We start from the raw sequence: 16115 nt of genomic DNA, 5'->3' as shown, positions 1-16115 counted from the left end.
ACAGTAGTAAAATTTGTTGATACGTGAATTAATAAGGAAGCAATGTAGTCAGTAAAGATTTTAAGGTATGTTATATAGACTATAAATAATCTTCCAGAATGTCTGAAGATTTCTATTGTCTCTTGATATTACATAACCTACACCTTTTTCCATTTCTTTTTTCTTTGTCCTCCTCCTTTCTTTTTCCTGAATGACCAATCAAGTCCATCTGCAAGACTGAATAACTAATATCTCAGAAAAACCTGGGTGACTTTTGGAGAGTTCAGACAAGAGTGGATATTTAATAATCACAAAATACTTAACTTGATAAAATACTCTGTATAGTTAAGAATATCAAAGATTTACTTAAATTCATTCCAGACTCAGGATTTTGGAAAAGAACAGTTCTGGCAATCCTGGCGATTGCTGTCCTGCAAGCAGGTGGTAAAACTATGAACAATATGAGTAAATAGCTTAAAAATTGTTCCAGTAAGTGGTTTATCTTTGCTGAACTATTAAAAATAGGAAAAAAAAATGCACAGTAGGTACAGTATATCATTCCCTTCAGTGAAGTACTTGAAGTATGAAATTTTTGTCGTATGAAATCTTGCTTGAGAAATTCAGATTTGCACATGACTTCCTTTGACAAGGACTGAAGAATTGTCTAAGGAAGCATAAACAACAGTAACGGTATTGGCTTGGTTGGAAGCAGCTATTGCTGTGCTTCAGAGGCTATTTAGCATATGCATCAGTAATCTAGGAGTAGTAGTAAACAATATAGTAAGGTTTTTGGATCAAGGACTATATGTTTTCTCTATTAGTAAAGGCTTATTGGACCAGGTCTGCTGCTGTTTTCCCCATATGCATTACTGTTTCCATATTGTTATTACAATTTTATATGATTTTTACATAATCAAATCGCAGAATGTACTTAAACACAGACATGTTTTTTTATCTTGTGTCTAAACTCTGTTTTTTGCCATCTCCTAGCTGCCTAAATGCCTCTACCAAGGTAGCTGAGCTGCAGATGCAACGTAAAGCATGGAGTGAGGCCCCAAAGGCAAGCAGTCAGCAGTTCCTGCTCATGCTGTAGATACGGCCTCTTGCAGCTCTCTGCACAGCAGAAATCCTGCTGAACTAGCAGGATAGCTGAACTATTATCTAGCAGTATGTTTTGGCTACTGCTGAGGTTATGGGAGGTGCTAAACCAGGTCCATCTATGCCTGTCAAGCTTTCTGGCATCAAGGGCACGCATCTGGCAGGTGAAAAAAAAAAAAAGATGCATATGGATGTTGGATACTAGTCCACACAAAAGGATCAGCAAGTTCAGGACAGCTTCTGCATCATACACTTGCAAGAGCCATGGCGGGATGGGCCTGCGTGCTGATGTTGTAGCCTTGTATTTGTCTCTGAATTAACTTTTCTGGAAGGAAAAAAAGGAGGAGAAAGGAAATTTGATACAGGTTGGTATTACTTGGTATTATTCATGTCAATGCTAAACGTGGCAAAAAAGAATGGTAGTAGGTTTTCCTCTTGAAAAATTGTGGTGGCAGTGTTAACTGGCAGTGAGCCAGCTATTCTTTTGTGATTTCATCTTTACAATGGGACAAGAGCGTATGACACCGCCCTTCCCACATACCCACGTGATAGCTCAGTATTTTCCATTTTCTTTCTGGACCGCGGCGTTACACTGGTTTAAACCTCTGTGTCCTTGCCCTGGTGCCACCTCTCCGTGCGTGCCCTGTCTGTCCCTTGTCAGGAGTCTGTAGTTACAGGGCTGGAGGGATCAGCCCTCCACTTCAGGCGGATCTGGTTTTCCACTAACTGGATTTTACAGCTGTTTGGAACCACAGACTCTGCGAGAGGGGATAACAAGGCTGGAAAACAGATGAGTGGATCGTCCCTATGTGGTTTTAATGACAATGAAATGAAATCAATTTTCACTGGGCCTGTCTAGGCAATTGCAATTATGCTGATGGCACATTTCACCTCTGCCTTTGAAATACAGCTATTGCTATAATCACTAAGACAAAAATAAGAAAAACAATTACTAAAATAGCGAGTTGGACTATGTTAAGAACAGTGATGCTCATTCAGTGTGGACAGGGCAGGGAGAGCAAAGTTGTTGCAAGTATTAGAGTAGTCCTTATCTTCTAACCTGAAGTTGCTGAAGGTAAAAAGTGTGCACCTTAACACTGGATGATAATATTTAATATAGTCATGGATAAAAGAAAATAAACTGACCAATTTTGAAGTAGGGTCAAGTGAATGAAACGTAGAATATAGGAAGACAGCATTAAATACGTCACCCAAAGAGAGCAGAAGTCTTAACAAATTATTACATATGTAACAATTTAAAGGAGATTATCTGACACAGCACCTGTTTTTTTTGCAAAAATTTGACCTAACAGACTTCATTTAGCTCATTTGTGTTTGTTGGCTCTTTTTTTTTAGCATCAGTGTGGAGTTTTGTCCATTAATAATTGTTGACTTTGTTAAGATGGGATGGAGCTCTTGTTAGGCAGTGCGTTCCACTTCATTATTTTCTGAATGAATTGTTAAAGGCAGGTTAATCTGGTGCATGAATAGAGATAAGAGAACCTAAGACTCCTGGCAAGCTTAAGAAATCTTACAAAATATTACAAATGGTGCAATGTTTGCATGGGTTAATTAAGAAGTACATTTTAAGATGCACAAAAACTGGGTCTCTAGTGTAGGGAGAAAACCTAATTCACTTGTGTGTTTTCTATGCAGCATTATTTTATTTATTTTGGTGTGATCAAATGTTTCATGGTCCTGCCCACACACAACTATCTATCACTTTCCTTCTACTCTCCCTCCCCCTGTGGTCTTTGCTTCAACTGCTGTAATTGTCAAAAAGCTTTTCTGATGATAAAATCAGTCTTTTCTCACTGTAAGATTAAATCTTAAATATACTTCGATTAGAATATTTTTCATTTTAAGTGGCCAGAACTGCCCAGAACTAAGCTTCCTAGTGCCTTGTCCTATTTATTCAGAGGGAACCGTAAGGCAAGTGAAAGATGTGAGAAAAAAGAGAGGAAAAAATCGCTCCGTTTGCTGCACCCTTTGCCTGGCACAGAAGCCGCAGCCCTGTGCTCGGCGGGGGAGTGGGGGAGGCCGTGGGATGGCTCCCCGAAACGCCGGTGCCTGTTCTGTGCCGTAGGGCGCTCTGCAGCTGTCAAAGACGTGCTGTTTTCTGAGCCGCTGGGTCGCGTAACGCAGGGGGTGCTGGTGGTAGTAGTGGTGAATGACACAGCTTTGCCAGGTGACACGGAGCTGATCTCTGCATCAGCCAAGAGGAATTAAGCTTTGTCACTTCCCCCTGGGGCTACCTTTCTCCTGGTATGCGCGGGAGGAATCCGTCCGCTTCTGCTGCATTCGCCGGAGCGGAGCCCAGAGCACGCTTTCGCAGCCCGGCGGCGAGCAAGCATGATAGCTGTCTCTTTTAAATGCCGCTGCCAGATTCTGCGGAGACTTGCGAAAGGTAATGCGCTTTCCTTGTTATTCATTCAGTGGCTCTGTGGCAGCGTTGCATAAAGACAGCTGATGTTTTTACTTTTAACGACGACTGTCCTCCCAGTTTACTGTGAGAGCTCCGAATGCGGAAAGGTGTAGGGGCTCTTGCAGTCAAAATCCTTAAGTGTCCCATGCTGCATTCATGTTAGAAAATCAGATAGGTTTGTGTTTTCTTTCTTCTTTCCTCGCTAAGAGGAGGATTGTTTTACGTCAGGGGCTAAAGTTATTATGGGGTACAATTGTTCCGTATTTGTGCTGACTGCTCAGAGGAGTCTGCACTAGCGGGTTAGTGCATGCTTTATGTTCCTAGGAGCAAGTGACAGGGATGTTCAAGACCTGTATTAAGGATGAGTTTCTGTTGTTTTGTGTGTAGTATCTGTAGTCTTTCATAAGCTATTTCTATGTATGCTTTAGATGCCAGAGCCAAAAAATATATGTGATGAAGTGCAGATAGCAGCATGTGTTTCTTCAGGGCTACACTAAGTATGTCACGCTTATGAAGTTAATTTGCCTGTTAGAGAAGTATGTATTTTATGTTACTGTAAATCTTTGTAGTCTCCAGTTTTATCACTCACAACTTGAAAATGCTACTTGAATCTTAGTGTGAGTCCTACCCTGATTATTAAAGCACCTGTGTAAAAACCTGTCTGGTAAGACACCATCCACCTTCAGAAATGAACATAATTTAGTTTTTTTAAAAAATACTTTAGCTTTAGAAATATCTGTTATTATTTTCTGATAGTTTTTTTCCTTCTCTCTTTAAAAAGGTTTTTTAGTTTGTTTTGAGGTTTGGACTTACAGTTTTATGGGGGAAACTTCCAACGTAGTAGCAGTGTGTGTCTGCAAATGAGAAGCTGCTATATTTTAGTGTTGGTGCTGTGAAACAGTTAATGGCCATTACTGTGGAGCTGTAAACACATCCCTATGTAAATGAAACTATTTATATCAGCCTAGCTTGAAAAATTGGAAATCTTTGATTATTCAGCATTATAACTCAAAATCAATTAGTATTTTATTTTGCACATGCAAGGAAGAGTGAGATGCTGAAACAATGAGCTCGAGGGTATAAAAAGAAAAAATATCATAATCAAACTTATATAATGCATATTCCTATTCTTTAGATTGCCATATGGGGCCACCTTGTTCAAAACATATCTGAAATTAAATATTTATGAATCCTCCTTTCCTCTGCAGATTTGCTTCTCTTTCAAATCTGTGCTGGGTAATGCCTGTTTTTATCACATGTGTTAAATATGTCTATTTTGGTAGCTTTATTATACATTTATTGGTTTGAAAGTCACTGTTTTCTCTTTTGCTGCTTTGAGTGGAGTAACCTCATCTGCTGGTGTCTAAGAGATTTGGGCACAACAATTTTGTGTCTCACTGATGAGAGTTGTTGTTCCACTTAGTACAGTTTCCTCTGGAATAATCAATATTCTTATATATCATAGCCATCTTAATTTTTTCGCACTTCCATCATTCAACAGAACTCCTTTTTTTTTTTCTTTGAAATAATCTCAACTTCCTTTGAGACTCCTCACTCCTATCATTCCCTCTCAGTAGGAATGGACATGAAACCATAGATTTTTTTATATTAGTGTGCCTTAAGCTTGTTTTACTATTAGCAGTCCACAAACAAACAAACAAACAAACAAACAAACAAACAAAACCTAGAGATATGCTTATACATTCTTCTGTAAGCCTTCTGCGTGCTGGATCTGAGTCGCTGGCCTAGTTCATGTGCTCCTGAATTTTCACTATTTTGGGTAAAACCTTTGTTCTCTCTGCTGACTCCTGTATTCTTTGGCCCTGGTTTCTTGGCCCCCAGTCGTCTCTTGCTATACCTGATGGCAGCTTCCTTTCTGTTCTAGATTTCATGTACTGTTGGGGTTGGTATTTTCATTTACTTCCTTTCTCTGAGAGTGATTTTCCTTTTTTAGTCCTTTTCCTCAAAACCCTGTCTCTGCTAGTGTCTTTTCTACCCTAATGCAGCACCTTTGTGTGGTCCCCCAAGATCAGCTCTTTACTGTCTTTCAGGTCTTTCCATGGTGAAAAGAAATGTTACACACTTGATTAATGTCTTATATTTTTAATAACTGCTATACATGTAGTTAACTGAACATCAAAAAGTGGAACTCTGTTTTCATTAATTTGTATATGTCATTCTTCATGCCTATCTTGACAAACTAAGCTTGTAACTTCATTTCTTGTTCTTTCAAATAAGGATATAAACTGAAACGCTCATCTGGGCGTCTGGAGACTCTCTAAAAGCAAATTTTCCCAACAGGCAGATGTTCAGGCAATATTATGCTTTAGAATGATTACATTCCTCTTCTTCATGTGCTTCAGCTTAACCTTTTAAAGCAAAAGACAGAACTATGTTTCTTTGGAATATTCACATGGTTAAATTTTTATCTGAAAATCTCTGAAAGTAGAATCTTGAAGTGTCCCCAGTGAATTTCAAAGTAAAAATACCACATAGTTGTGTGCACCACAGCGTTCACTCTAAAACCTACTCTCTGACCCACTGCTTCTCTTCTTTTCCATAGGCATTAAAGTCAGAACCCGATACACTAAAACACGTGATCTTGCACCTCTGTTGTCCTAAACTTCAGTATCAACTGCGGACATAAACACTTCTGTGCACAATATGTTCAAACTTCCGCCAATTCTAGGACACATCCACAATGCCTCAGTCTTAGTTTAATATACGAGGTTCTCATCTCCAGCCTTACCTCACTCTAGCTCCTTTTCCTGTCAGGTCCCTCCTTGAAGGCTGAGGGCTCCTTGATTCAGCAAGTGCGTGTTGCCACCGCCTGCCTTTGCACTTCTCAAGCGTGCTGACAGTATCCCCACCTCCCGAAATACAGCTCTTGATTTCCTCTATTTGATGCAACCTCTCCAGCTCAAAGTCACTTGGTCATCATACATATTAAAATCTGCCTGAGTTTTTCCATACCGTTTTCCACTGAATTAGTTTCACAGCTTCTCTTCCTGGTCCTTCTTCAGCTCTGCAGTTGGCCAGTGCATTCCTTTCATGCCGTGTTGGCTCTTTTGATACAACAGCCACTGTGTCCACTAAGGTTGCTGTAGATGAAAATCTTCTTCTGTATTTTCATTGTGTCACTTCTCCCTTCTTCTGGCAAAATATACGGCAAGCAAGAAGTGCACAATGATTATTCATGCAGGAAATTTGAAATACTACAGGATTAGTTCCCTTAATGTATATTACTCCTTTTAGTACCTCAATTGTGAGTGTCTTTATTTTGGAGGTCAGTACGCTTTCAACAATGAAGAGCATTACTGAGTGGATGTGAAGCTCCATATTTATATCAATTAATAAGCAAATGTGGAAGAAAATAATTATTTTATTTGATGATGCAACTTTCAAGAAGTATGCTGTGTAAAACTGTTGTCCCATACATGCTGAGGTGTGATACGATTTTAGATGTAGTCTGTTTATCTGGTTAAGAATCAAAAATGCATTTCTGTTTTCTGCACCAGTGTGTTTTTTCTATGATACTTTTCAGTTACAAGTTTTTTTAGTTACAGCTAAAATGGTTATGGTGAGTAGGAGTTTGTACTGTAGTTTTCATTCATGCATAAATCTCTGATGCTTTTATAGTTGAGCTGAAATACCTCAGGTTTAGTCCCTGTTTAGTTGTGATTATCTATATGTATTTGGGGTGGTATATATGTATAGGTTGTTTTAGCAACGTTGAAGTAAAAGTAGCTAAGCAGTTCTGAAGTGAAAAGGTATCTTCTTTACCATATCAGCTTCTAGGGTTTGCACTGAGAAGAGACGTTTTTCATTGTTATATATTCTTTTAATTTTTTATCTCTTTCCCATCCCAAAAGAGCAAGCTAAGCCAAATAACTGTTGTAGGGAATATGAAATACTAGCCATTTCTGTAGATCTTGCTTTGAGAAGACTGGGCTCACAGAATGCTGACTTGTATTTGGACCAGTTAAATATGAGGAAATGCCATATTTGAAGTTGTAACCACAGATCTGCTCTTTGTAAAGCTGCTTGAACAGCAGAATGTTGCATTGTACAGTGGAGAAATACTATTTTTTCCCTCTAAATTCATTTCTGTAGCACTTTGGGCACTGAGTGGTATGCTGTGCATACGAAGGAGTCTATGATAATCACTTAATTGAATTTACCTAGTAAATCAAATTTGAAAAATTTACAACAATAATAATGATAAGTATAACTGTGGTATAATAGTGAGAAGTTGCTGAAATATGTAAGCTAGTCATGTTTACAGCTAAATGAATCACTCTGTAGTTAAAAAATTGCCTTGCAAACAGTGCATTACAAAGCCTTGCCTCTTAATGTGTGTGTGGAGAAGTTATGTTTTTCCTTAATTAGCCCCAGGAACAGCTCTTTTAGGAAGTTGTGCTACTGAATTTGTCTATTGCATAAAGCTGCTTACAGAACTATTTTTCCTGTTAGAGGCAGGAATGCATGTTTTTATTTTGGATAGTATTTTAATGGAAACAAAATGAGAGCACTCAGATAAAGACATCAGCTGCTGTTCTGCAGTGTGTAGTATAAGGAGTTGCGTGGTTGGCCTTTCACTCATCACACCTTTATAGTATATCTTCATGATAACTTATCACCTGCTGCACATAAGGATCCTTTCTGCAGGCATAGATTTTTCTTTTCCCAATACGTTCCCAAGACTGTGAGATAAAGCAAACCTGAAAGGTAGCATGGAACACTCCAATTTATAAGATGGTCAGTAATCTAAAAACTCGTTAGGGAGCTAGAGTATCAAAGAATAAACTCTGAACGCAGTAGAGAGCTGGATTCAGGTTATGTTTGGCTTTCTGCGGAAGCAACTAAATCAGGAACAAACCTAGAAATTTTTTTTAAATCCTAGATTTAAAATAGTTTAAAGGGCTTAAAGAGACTATGTAGTATCTTATTCCAAAATTTCCATTGTTCCAGAGAATCAGGTTACTCTGTTAACAGCAAATTGTCAGCCAGTACCTTATTTTCAATAGAAATTCTAACTAGTCTTTTGTTATCATTAAGTTGTTTATACAAAAGCTAGTTTACAGAAGTAGGATCGAGTTAACAGCTTATTATGAATGAAGTAAAAACCTCAAATAACAATATCTCTAAGGACTTTTGAACATATGCTAAGTCTCTGTCTTTCTAAAATTAATCCTGAATATTCAGAAATTTTTTAAATGTGTTGATAGCTTTTATAAATAAATATTATATGCAATTTACTGACTTTGTGCATTTAGTTAGGGTTTTGGAAATATGTTTTGAGGTTTTTTGTTCACAGCATACATATATTCAAAGTATCCATGTTTCTTAATTTATTCCATTATAGTTCAAAAAATATCTTCTGGGTTTACTTGAACTTTGTAAACCAAGCTGTGGTGAAAGAATGAACAGTGGAAGCAAAATCTGGGAACTTCCTTTTCAGCTAGCATGTAGGTACTTTAGGGTCAGCTGAAGCGTTGCAGTCCTTCCTCAGCAACATCCACTGGCAGAAAATTCATAAGGAAATGCAAGAAAGTCCATGGAGAGAGTCATAGACAAGTCTATCAATAAAGGAAGTTTCCTTTTTAACCTCGCTCTTTATTTGCAGTAAAGTAAAATAAATAAATAAATAATAATAAAAAAAATTTAAAAAAAAATCCTTGGGAATTACATTTTTTTTTGTTTTTGTTTTGTGTTTAAAAATCATATCTTATTAAAAATCTGCTTTTATATAAAGAGACATAGCCAAAGACATAGCCAGAGATTGGCTGTGTCACCTACTGTGTGGCTCAACTGGTCAGTGGCAGCTTGGGTTAATACTCAGATATCCATGGTCCTGTCTCTGTGTGAATGGTTAGGAAAAGTTACTAAGGTTGGTGGAGACTATGGTAGAGGTGAGAAGACTGCGTGATTATTCCCCTTCTGGATTTTTTATTCCCCATCCAGTCCTTTTGATTTGCACTTAGAATGCCTTTAGCCTAGATTGTTTTAATAATTCTTTGAAATGGAAAGTCTCTACCTTATGAGAGCTGAAAGAGAGGGACAGAGATTAAATTTCCTTAAGAAGATATTCCTTCTGTAAATACTGTTTAGGATTTCCAGCACTGCATTGTGTATAGAACAAAAAGAAGCAGATTTATTATGTTTAATGAGTATTAGTCACTTGCAATATTGTCTTTTTGTTCAAAAGAATTCTATGATCATATTGTTGTAAGAAGTAATAAAGAGGAAAAAAAGATTTGCTCTTCCTCAGTAAGCTGATCGTAGTTCACAAGTTCAAGCAACAAGAACCACTAATATATTCAATAAATGGCAAACTGTTTATTAATTATTCAGGGCATTCTAACGTGCAGTGATATGGTGGCATACTAACCAGTCTGTGTGAAATGCAGATAGAAGGAAAGACATAAAAATACTTCCCAAATCACGCATGTAACACTTAAGTAGTAGAGCTGCTGCAGCCCTCACAACCTAAGAATGTGTGTGTGGCAGGAATTCTGGAGAGAAGTTTTATTTCTTGGTAGATAAGGGGGGAATAATTACTAGATTGTAGTTTGTAGGCTCTCCAAAAATTAAAGATGAAATGGAAGTTACTCAGAAAAGTTGTTTATTGATAAATGGTGCCAGTTTTCATATGAATGCGGGTGACCATTTGCACTGTAAATGATGGAACCCCAGTGCTGGCTTGGAGATGTGATCACACAAGCACAAGGGGGTAGATCCGGATAATTTCACCAGTGTGTCAGTATTACCCGTCCTTGCTGTTCTCCTAAGCCAGACTAGTGCTGAGTGAGAGCACTGGGTCTTTCTTCAACCCAAACTTGCTCTTTTTATTACTTCGAATGCCAGTTCCCACTGAAAGGTGTCCCCAAAGTTGCCCAAATGAAGGTGAAGCGTGGGAAAAAAGGGAAAGGGGACAGATGGCATGGAGCGAGAGGGGGAAAAGACTGATTTTCATTGGGCTTTGCTTTGTGGTCCTGCTGCCAACCAGGGGAGCAGGAGAGATGCAGCCAGGTGGGCACCTGGAGCTGGGAGGCCTCCCCTGCGAGGGGAGGGCAATGCGAACAGGAATGGGCAAGGGAAGAAAGAGTTAGGGGGAGGGAATGAGGGGGGTGGCAGCTGAGGGTGGCGGAGGGGAAGAAGGGGCATGAGGGAGAACCAAGGTAAAGCAGCCTGGGGGGGGAGGTGGCCGCCAGCAAGGCCCCGGGGTGGGGGTGATGTGATGCAAAGAAAAACAGTGACCCGAGCTGTTAAGGACCGAATGGTAGAGATTAAAAGCTGATCATTTTATGTTAATGCTTTATCCCCATGAAGTTAAAGTCTACAATTATTCAGTAGCACTTATTTAGAAATTTTTGGAGTGTACTGCAAGGGGAGGTAGAAGGTGGAAACAAGCCCTAACTCCTTGCGTTGCCTGGCATGGTAGGAAGGAAAGCTGAACTATTTATTGGGCTTCATAGCAAGCAATACTCAGTGTTGGGTTCTGCAGAATCTGAGATACTCTCTGGAGTAAGCACATACCTGCCTTTTGGGCAGAATGCAATGTTTCAGCTTAATCTGCCTTCTGTAATGCCTCTAGAGAGGGAAGGTCCATTGATGGCTGTGACGTTTCCATGCCCTGGTTCGCTGTGTGCAGTGGAGCTAGATGTGACACATGTAGCCAGCACTAACCATGTTGAAGACGATCCACAAATACCAGATTTGTTTGAGTTGCAAGCAAAAAGAAACTAGTGTTTTTTTTTTTTTCTTGGGACAAATTCTGGATGTTAACTTTGGAAGTAATTAAGAGTTTTGTATTCAGTTCTTGGAAAAGTATTAGGAATGTAAGTGGATGAGACCTTCTGCACCAGCAGATCAAGCCTCTTGTTCCCCCAGGAACCATGTCCTGTCACTCTCACAAGCGTATCCAGCACTATTTTAAGGATACCTTTTTTGTCTCCACTCTTGTGTTGGAGGATCGCTTTAGAATATAACTCCTCTCATATTTAGGAGCCTTTTAAAACTCTTATTGTGCACTTATTTTGCCCCAGGCAAAGTTTTTTAAAAAAAAAAAAAAAAAAAAAAAAAATCAGCCCAAAGTGAAGAAATTCAGAAAGTGATGATTACAGAGAAAGGGAAGGTATTATGTCTCTGTTACAACCTATATATCTTATCTCTTGGACCTATGTTTAGTTTTTATTAATGCTTGGGGGAATGGTGTATTTATTAGAAAAGGAGGCTTTCCAGGGATTGTATTGGGGCGTAAAAGCTGCTCGAGAGTGGACTGAATGCAAAGATGCAAGAGCAGGCATGATTTGTGGAGGGGATTAACATGTCATCTAACTGACTTACTCAGCTTCTCAGTGTAGGCTAGAGGAGGATATTTAGCAAAAAAATACCAGCTATTCAAGTGACTGAATTACTGTAACATGTTGATAAATATCAGAAGTAAAATTTAGTTTAAATCCACAATACCTTTATACTTTTAATGAACTAGGATTTGACAGCCATATCTGGCAGATGAAACCTTTTCCCACATTTAGATTTCTTTTTTGGACATCAAGCATGCGTTGTGATACATCAGAGCGCAGTGCAGATTTGCAAAGGTATTGGGAGCATGTTGTTCTCAGCTATATCACAAGCTGCTTATTAACAAAGATGAAATTTCCTGCCATCTTATAAGGCTTACATTAATATATCATTCTTCCCTTCAGCAGCTGAATGGAGTGCACATTTTGAATATTTTAAGTTTTTCAGGGACACAGTGAATGATTTTTTTCTTTAATAATACACTTGTATGCATATACATAAATTTATGTGTATCTAAGAGCTTTTGATGTTGTTGTAGCACCTGTAGTCGAGACTCCGTTTTACTGAACCTAAACATAAATTATCACAGTTTCTGTTCCATTGAGCTAAATCTAGTTGGTAATTGGGAGAAAACATAAAATGCTGAGTGAATAAGTATTATGAGTGTTTTTGTAAGTAAAATTGTGAGACAAAAAATTCTTGACAGTAAAAAGAAATTGTGCACTTCAAAAAGAAACAAATATAAATCTTAGAATTGATTGTTGTTTTCTTAGGGAATGAAAAAGAACAGAGAAAGCAGGAATTCCATGTTGGGTTTATTTTTCCAGTGTAAAAATATTGCAAAGAAGTGAACTTTTGGGGAGGGAGAAGAATTCCTTGGGATGCTTAGCAGTCCAGGAGATAGTCTTGTCATGTCATCTCCTTTTTCACTCTAGAGCTGTGTAACAGCGATAAATGTGCCTGACGGCCACTTTTGTGCAAGGCAGCAGGGAGGCATTCTAGGTGCCGGCAGGAGCAAGTGGAAGTTAGCTTATGCATTAAGAAACCTTTGAACTCGCTACAGTTCCCTCTTGTAGACTCCTATATCATGGTCTGTGTCAGGATGGTTCAGGTTCAGGCCACTAAGCCAGCAGCATCAGGAGTTTCTATGAATGTGAGTCTGAGATACACCTCTTATGCACATATGCTGTGTAATATTGAGGAGCAGCTGCTCTGTGTTGGCTGACAGCTGCATTGAGATAGAAACTCTAGCCTCAGGGGATGAGGCTGACTTCCCTTCTGTTGCATCTGTGGCAGTAAAACAGTGTGGAGATCTCCTTTGCCCAGTGACAGAAAACCTACATCTTCACTTAGCCTCTGCAGAAATATGGGCACTCTGCTCGTTCTGGTTAGGCTTTCAGCCTTGTCCTTCATGGGATTCACGATTTAAATGGACTGAGAGTTTTGACTGATTGAATTGGGATGCTGTACACTCTTGAGCTTCGCAGCTGCCTCCAAGGTTTTACTTTAGCCGTGGGTCAAATAATGGGTAATAGTTCTAGCCAAGTCAATTAGAATTACTTTTTTCAAATATGTCTTTCAAATCTGCTGTGTTCTGTACTGCTTCTCTTTGCTTTTTTTCCTTTCTTTTAGGGGGGATTGGGGGGATGGAGGGACTGCCAAAAGGAGCACTTGTAAATTTGCAAAGAAATATCTAGATAGAAGATACAAAAACAGTAATGAATCCAGATTGTCTGTTCTTCCTGGTTTCCCAACAGTTTAGCTAAATGACCTCCAAACTTTTTCTGGATTCTGTCGTTGGAGAGCAAGGGAGGCTGGAGGTTCTTGAATGGCAGTAGCCACATGGGCTACATACCATTTTGAAATGGTTTGCATGTTGTACAGATGCCACAGTCTGAGAACCCCAAATTGACGTGCTAAGACAATAGTTCAGTTTGGCAGTAGTTCCAGTGATAACATGGGTAGGTAAAATAAGGTGAGTTAAGCGCATCCAGGGAACAGCAGGGATGTACGAGGAAGAATTAATAAAGTAAAGGCAGGCATGTAAAAAGGAAAGGTATTCTAGCACTTACTTGCTAGCTGTATTTGGTGATTTTATCCATGGTGAAAGTTTGGAGCCCAGTAGTTGAATACCCATTATGAATAAAAGAGTCTTTTTTTTTTTTTTCCTATGAATTCTAAATTGTTGCAAGTTTAAACTTGCATGATCTTGATACTGCTAAAAGATGATGGATAGCTGCAATCTTGCTAGGAAGAAATGAGTCCATGGACTGTAATATTGCCATTCAGCACTGATGTGCTTTCTATTCATTCACTGATTGAGAAGTTTCTCTGCTTCAAGTACTGCTCAGGAATTACTCTGAAGCAAAAATATATGTGTATATTGTAATGAGCTTTTCTCCCCCCTTATATTTAATCATAATTGGTCATAGAGTAATGAAGTGAGCAAAATTTCCTCTGATACTTTCACTGCAAGTGCTGCTGTCCATGTTACCATAAAAAAGAAGCTAGGAAAGGAATGATATATTAGGAGGAAAGAGACTGCCTTTGCTTTGATTTGGAAAGAGGGCATAGGGCAAGCTAAACAGCAAAGAGGGGGAGTACAGCTCTGAGCACTGACGTTTCAGAAGGAAGAGGTTTTCATAGGCCAGTGATGTTGCTGAGCAAGTGTTAGATTCTGAAGTTTCCTTGAGGCTTCAGGAATATCTTCTTGTTTGAACGGCTTTAAATAAGATTTTTATTTCAGTGAGCTATTCTTTTTTTCTTTTTTTTTCTTCCTCATTAAAAGAATCCTTCCATTAAGGGACTTAATCAGAGGGCACGTAGATCAGTGAACTAGAGAAGTTTAATACAGCCTGGACAAATAAGCTCTCGAGCCTGTATTTACTACACTGTGTAAAATTGCAGTTCACAGCTGATCATGGGCTAGCTGCCCATTGGCAGCAATGGCAAAGTCATTCAGAGTTGTCTGTTCCTCACTGAAGAGTGACACTGGCTGACATTTACAGTGAATTCTCCTAATATGCCTAGTTCGCCCCACAGACACTTTTTTTGCATACTCATACTGTAAGTGATATATACCTATAAAATACTGTAATATGAGGAAATGTGTACCAGGACACATGAATAGTCTCAAAGTCCTGGGTTTTTTTGGTTGTTTTTGTTGTTTTTGTTGGGTTTTTTTTTGAGATCTAAAGTTTTGAGAATTAAGAAATAACCACGGTTTTTCAGATTTGGATGATAAAGTAGGTAAAGTAGTTTAGAAGGTGACTTCACAGTGTATATAAAGAGATTAATAAAATTGCATTCACTCCATAGACGTCTTAACAACTTTGAAAATGATCGTTAATGTTCCTTCTTCAAGACAATATTGTGCAAAACATATCCACTACATATTTTATAAAGCAGAGATCTAAACTATTTATCTAGAAAATTCAGTCATGTGTAAGGAACAGTTTCAAAAACTCATCTTTTCCTGAAAGAAATGGTGTGTGTGGGGGGGGAGAACAGAATGTGTCAGGGTTTTTTTTGATTTAGGCGTTAAGATAAGCAATATCAGTCCCACTAATTCAAAAGTAATGTTATCTTAAAAAGGAAGATTAAACCTAATTAGATTGTGTGAGTGAAAGAGAGTGAAATGGTCAGAGCGACGCCTGCTCGTCCTTGGGTACGATCCGAGCATCATCAGGATACCGAGGAATGTTCCAGTGCAGAGGGGGTGCAAGCTTATACCCACATTACTATCCATGCAGCTGACATACAAAGAATTTATGGTAATTTATTCTCTCTGCTGGTTTTCATTATAAGGATTTTTATTCTTGGTAAGTTTCTCCTGCAAAGGGGAATAGTTTTCCTGTAAATGTAGGTTTTGTGACATGAATCCACAGGGATTCTCTCTCTGACTTGGAGTTACTAATGGATTCAGCGTATTACTGGAGCAGTTGCTCATCTAATACCACCTCACTGAATTGTGAACTACATTAAGGTTTTGGCCTACTTCTCTTCGGCTGCTTTGTTTGCAGTATCTGTGCCAACGAGCACATTCCCTTTCTGATCTGATTCAGAGCTTGATTTTGAAAGCATTCTGTGTAATTTTTCAAAGTTTTTAAAGCAGAAATTTTAAGTGCAAAGCTGGGTATCTGAATCCATACTAAATCCAAGCCTCAGATATAAGACAGGAGAAAGAAAAGTGCTGAAGCACTGAAGTCTTCTAGTTAGGAAGAACCATCAAGGGTGTGACTGTAGAGCTTTTCATATGCTAGTTTATATATGTGCCATGGTGGGCCTATCATATCTGATCAGCAGC

At 38.7% G+C, this 16115-nt stretch overlaps 1 protein-coding gene across 3 annotated transcripts in view; it reads left to right on the top strand.

Moving 5' to 3' along the window:
• GRIP1 (glutamate receptor interacting protein 1) overlaps positions 1 to 16115 on the top strand; it is a 339761-nt gene that overhangs the window by 177166 nt on the left and 146480 nt on the right. Inside the window, exon 1 of one of the 3 annotated variants that reach the window (XM_062584265.1) lies at positions 3322 to 3484. The exons of the other annotated variants lie outside the window; for them this stretch is intronic. Within the exon in view, the coding sequence (XP_062440249.1) occupies positions 3430 to 3484 (55 nt within the window). The 5' untranslated portion in view covers positions 3322 to 3429. Of the gene's footprint in view, positions 1 to 3321; positions 3485 to 16115 lie in introns of those variants that run through there. 3 annotated transcript variants of the gene reach the window in all.

This window comes from Rhea pennata, chromosome 1 (genome assembly GCF_028389875.1).
Source record: "Rhea pennata isolate bPtePen1 chromosome 1, bPtePen1.pri, whole genome shotgun sequence".
Classification (NCBI taxonomy): Eukaryota; Metazoa; Chordata; class Aves; order Rheiformes; family Rheidae; genus Rhea; species Rhea pennata.
This window is presented reverse-complemented; position numbering and strand designations above follow the sequence as displayed.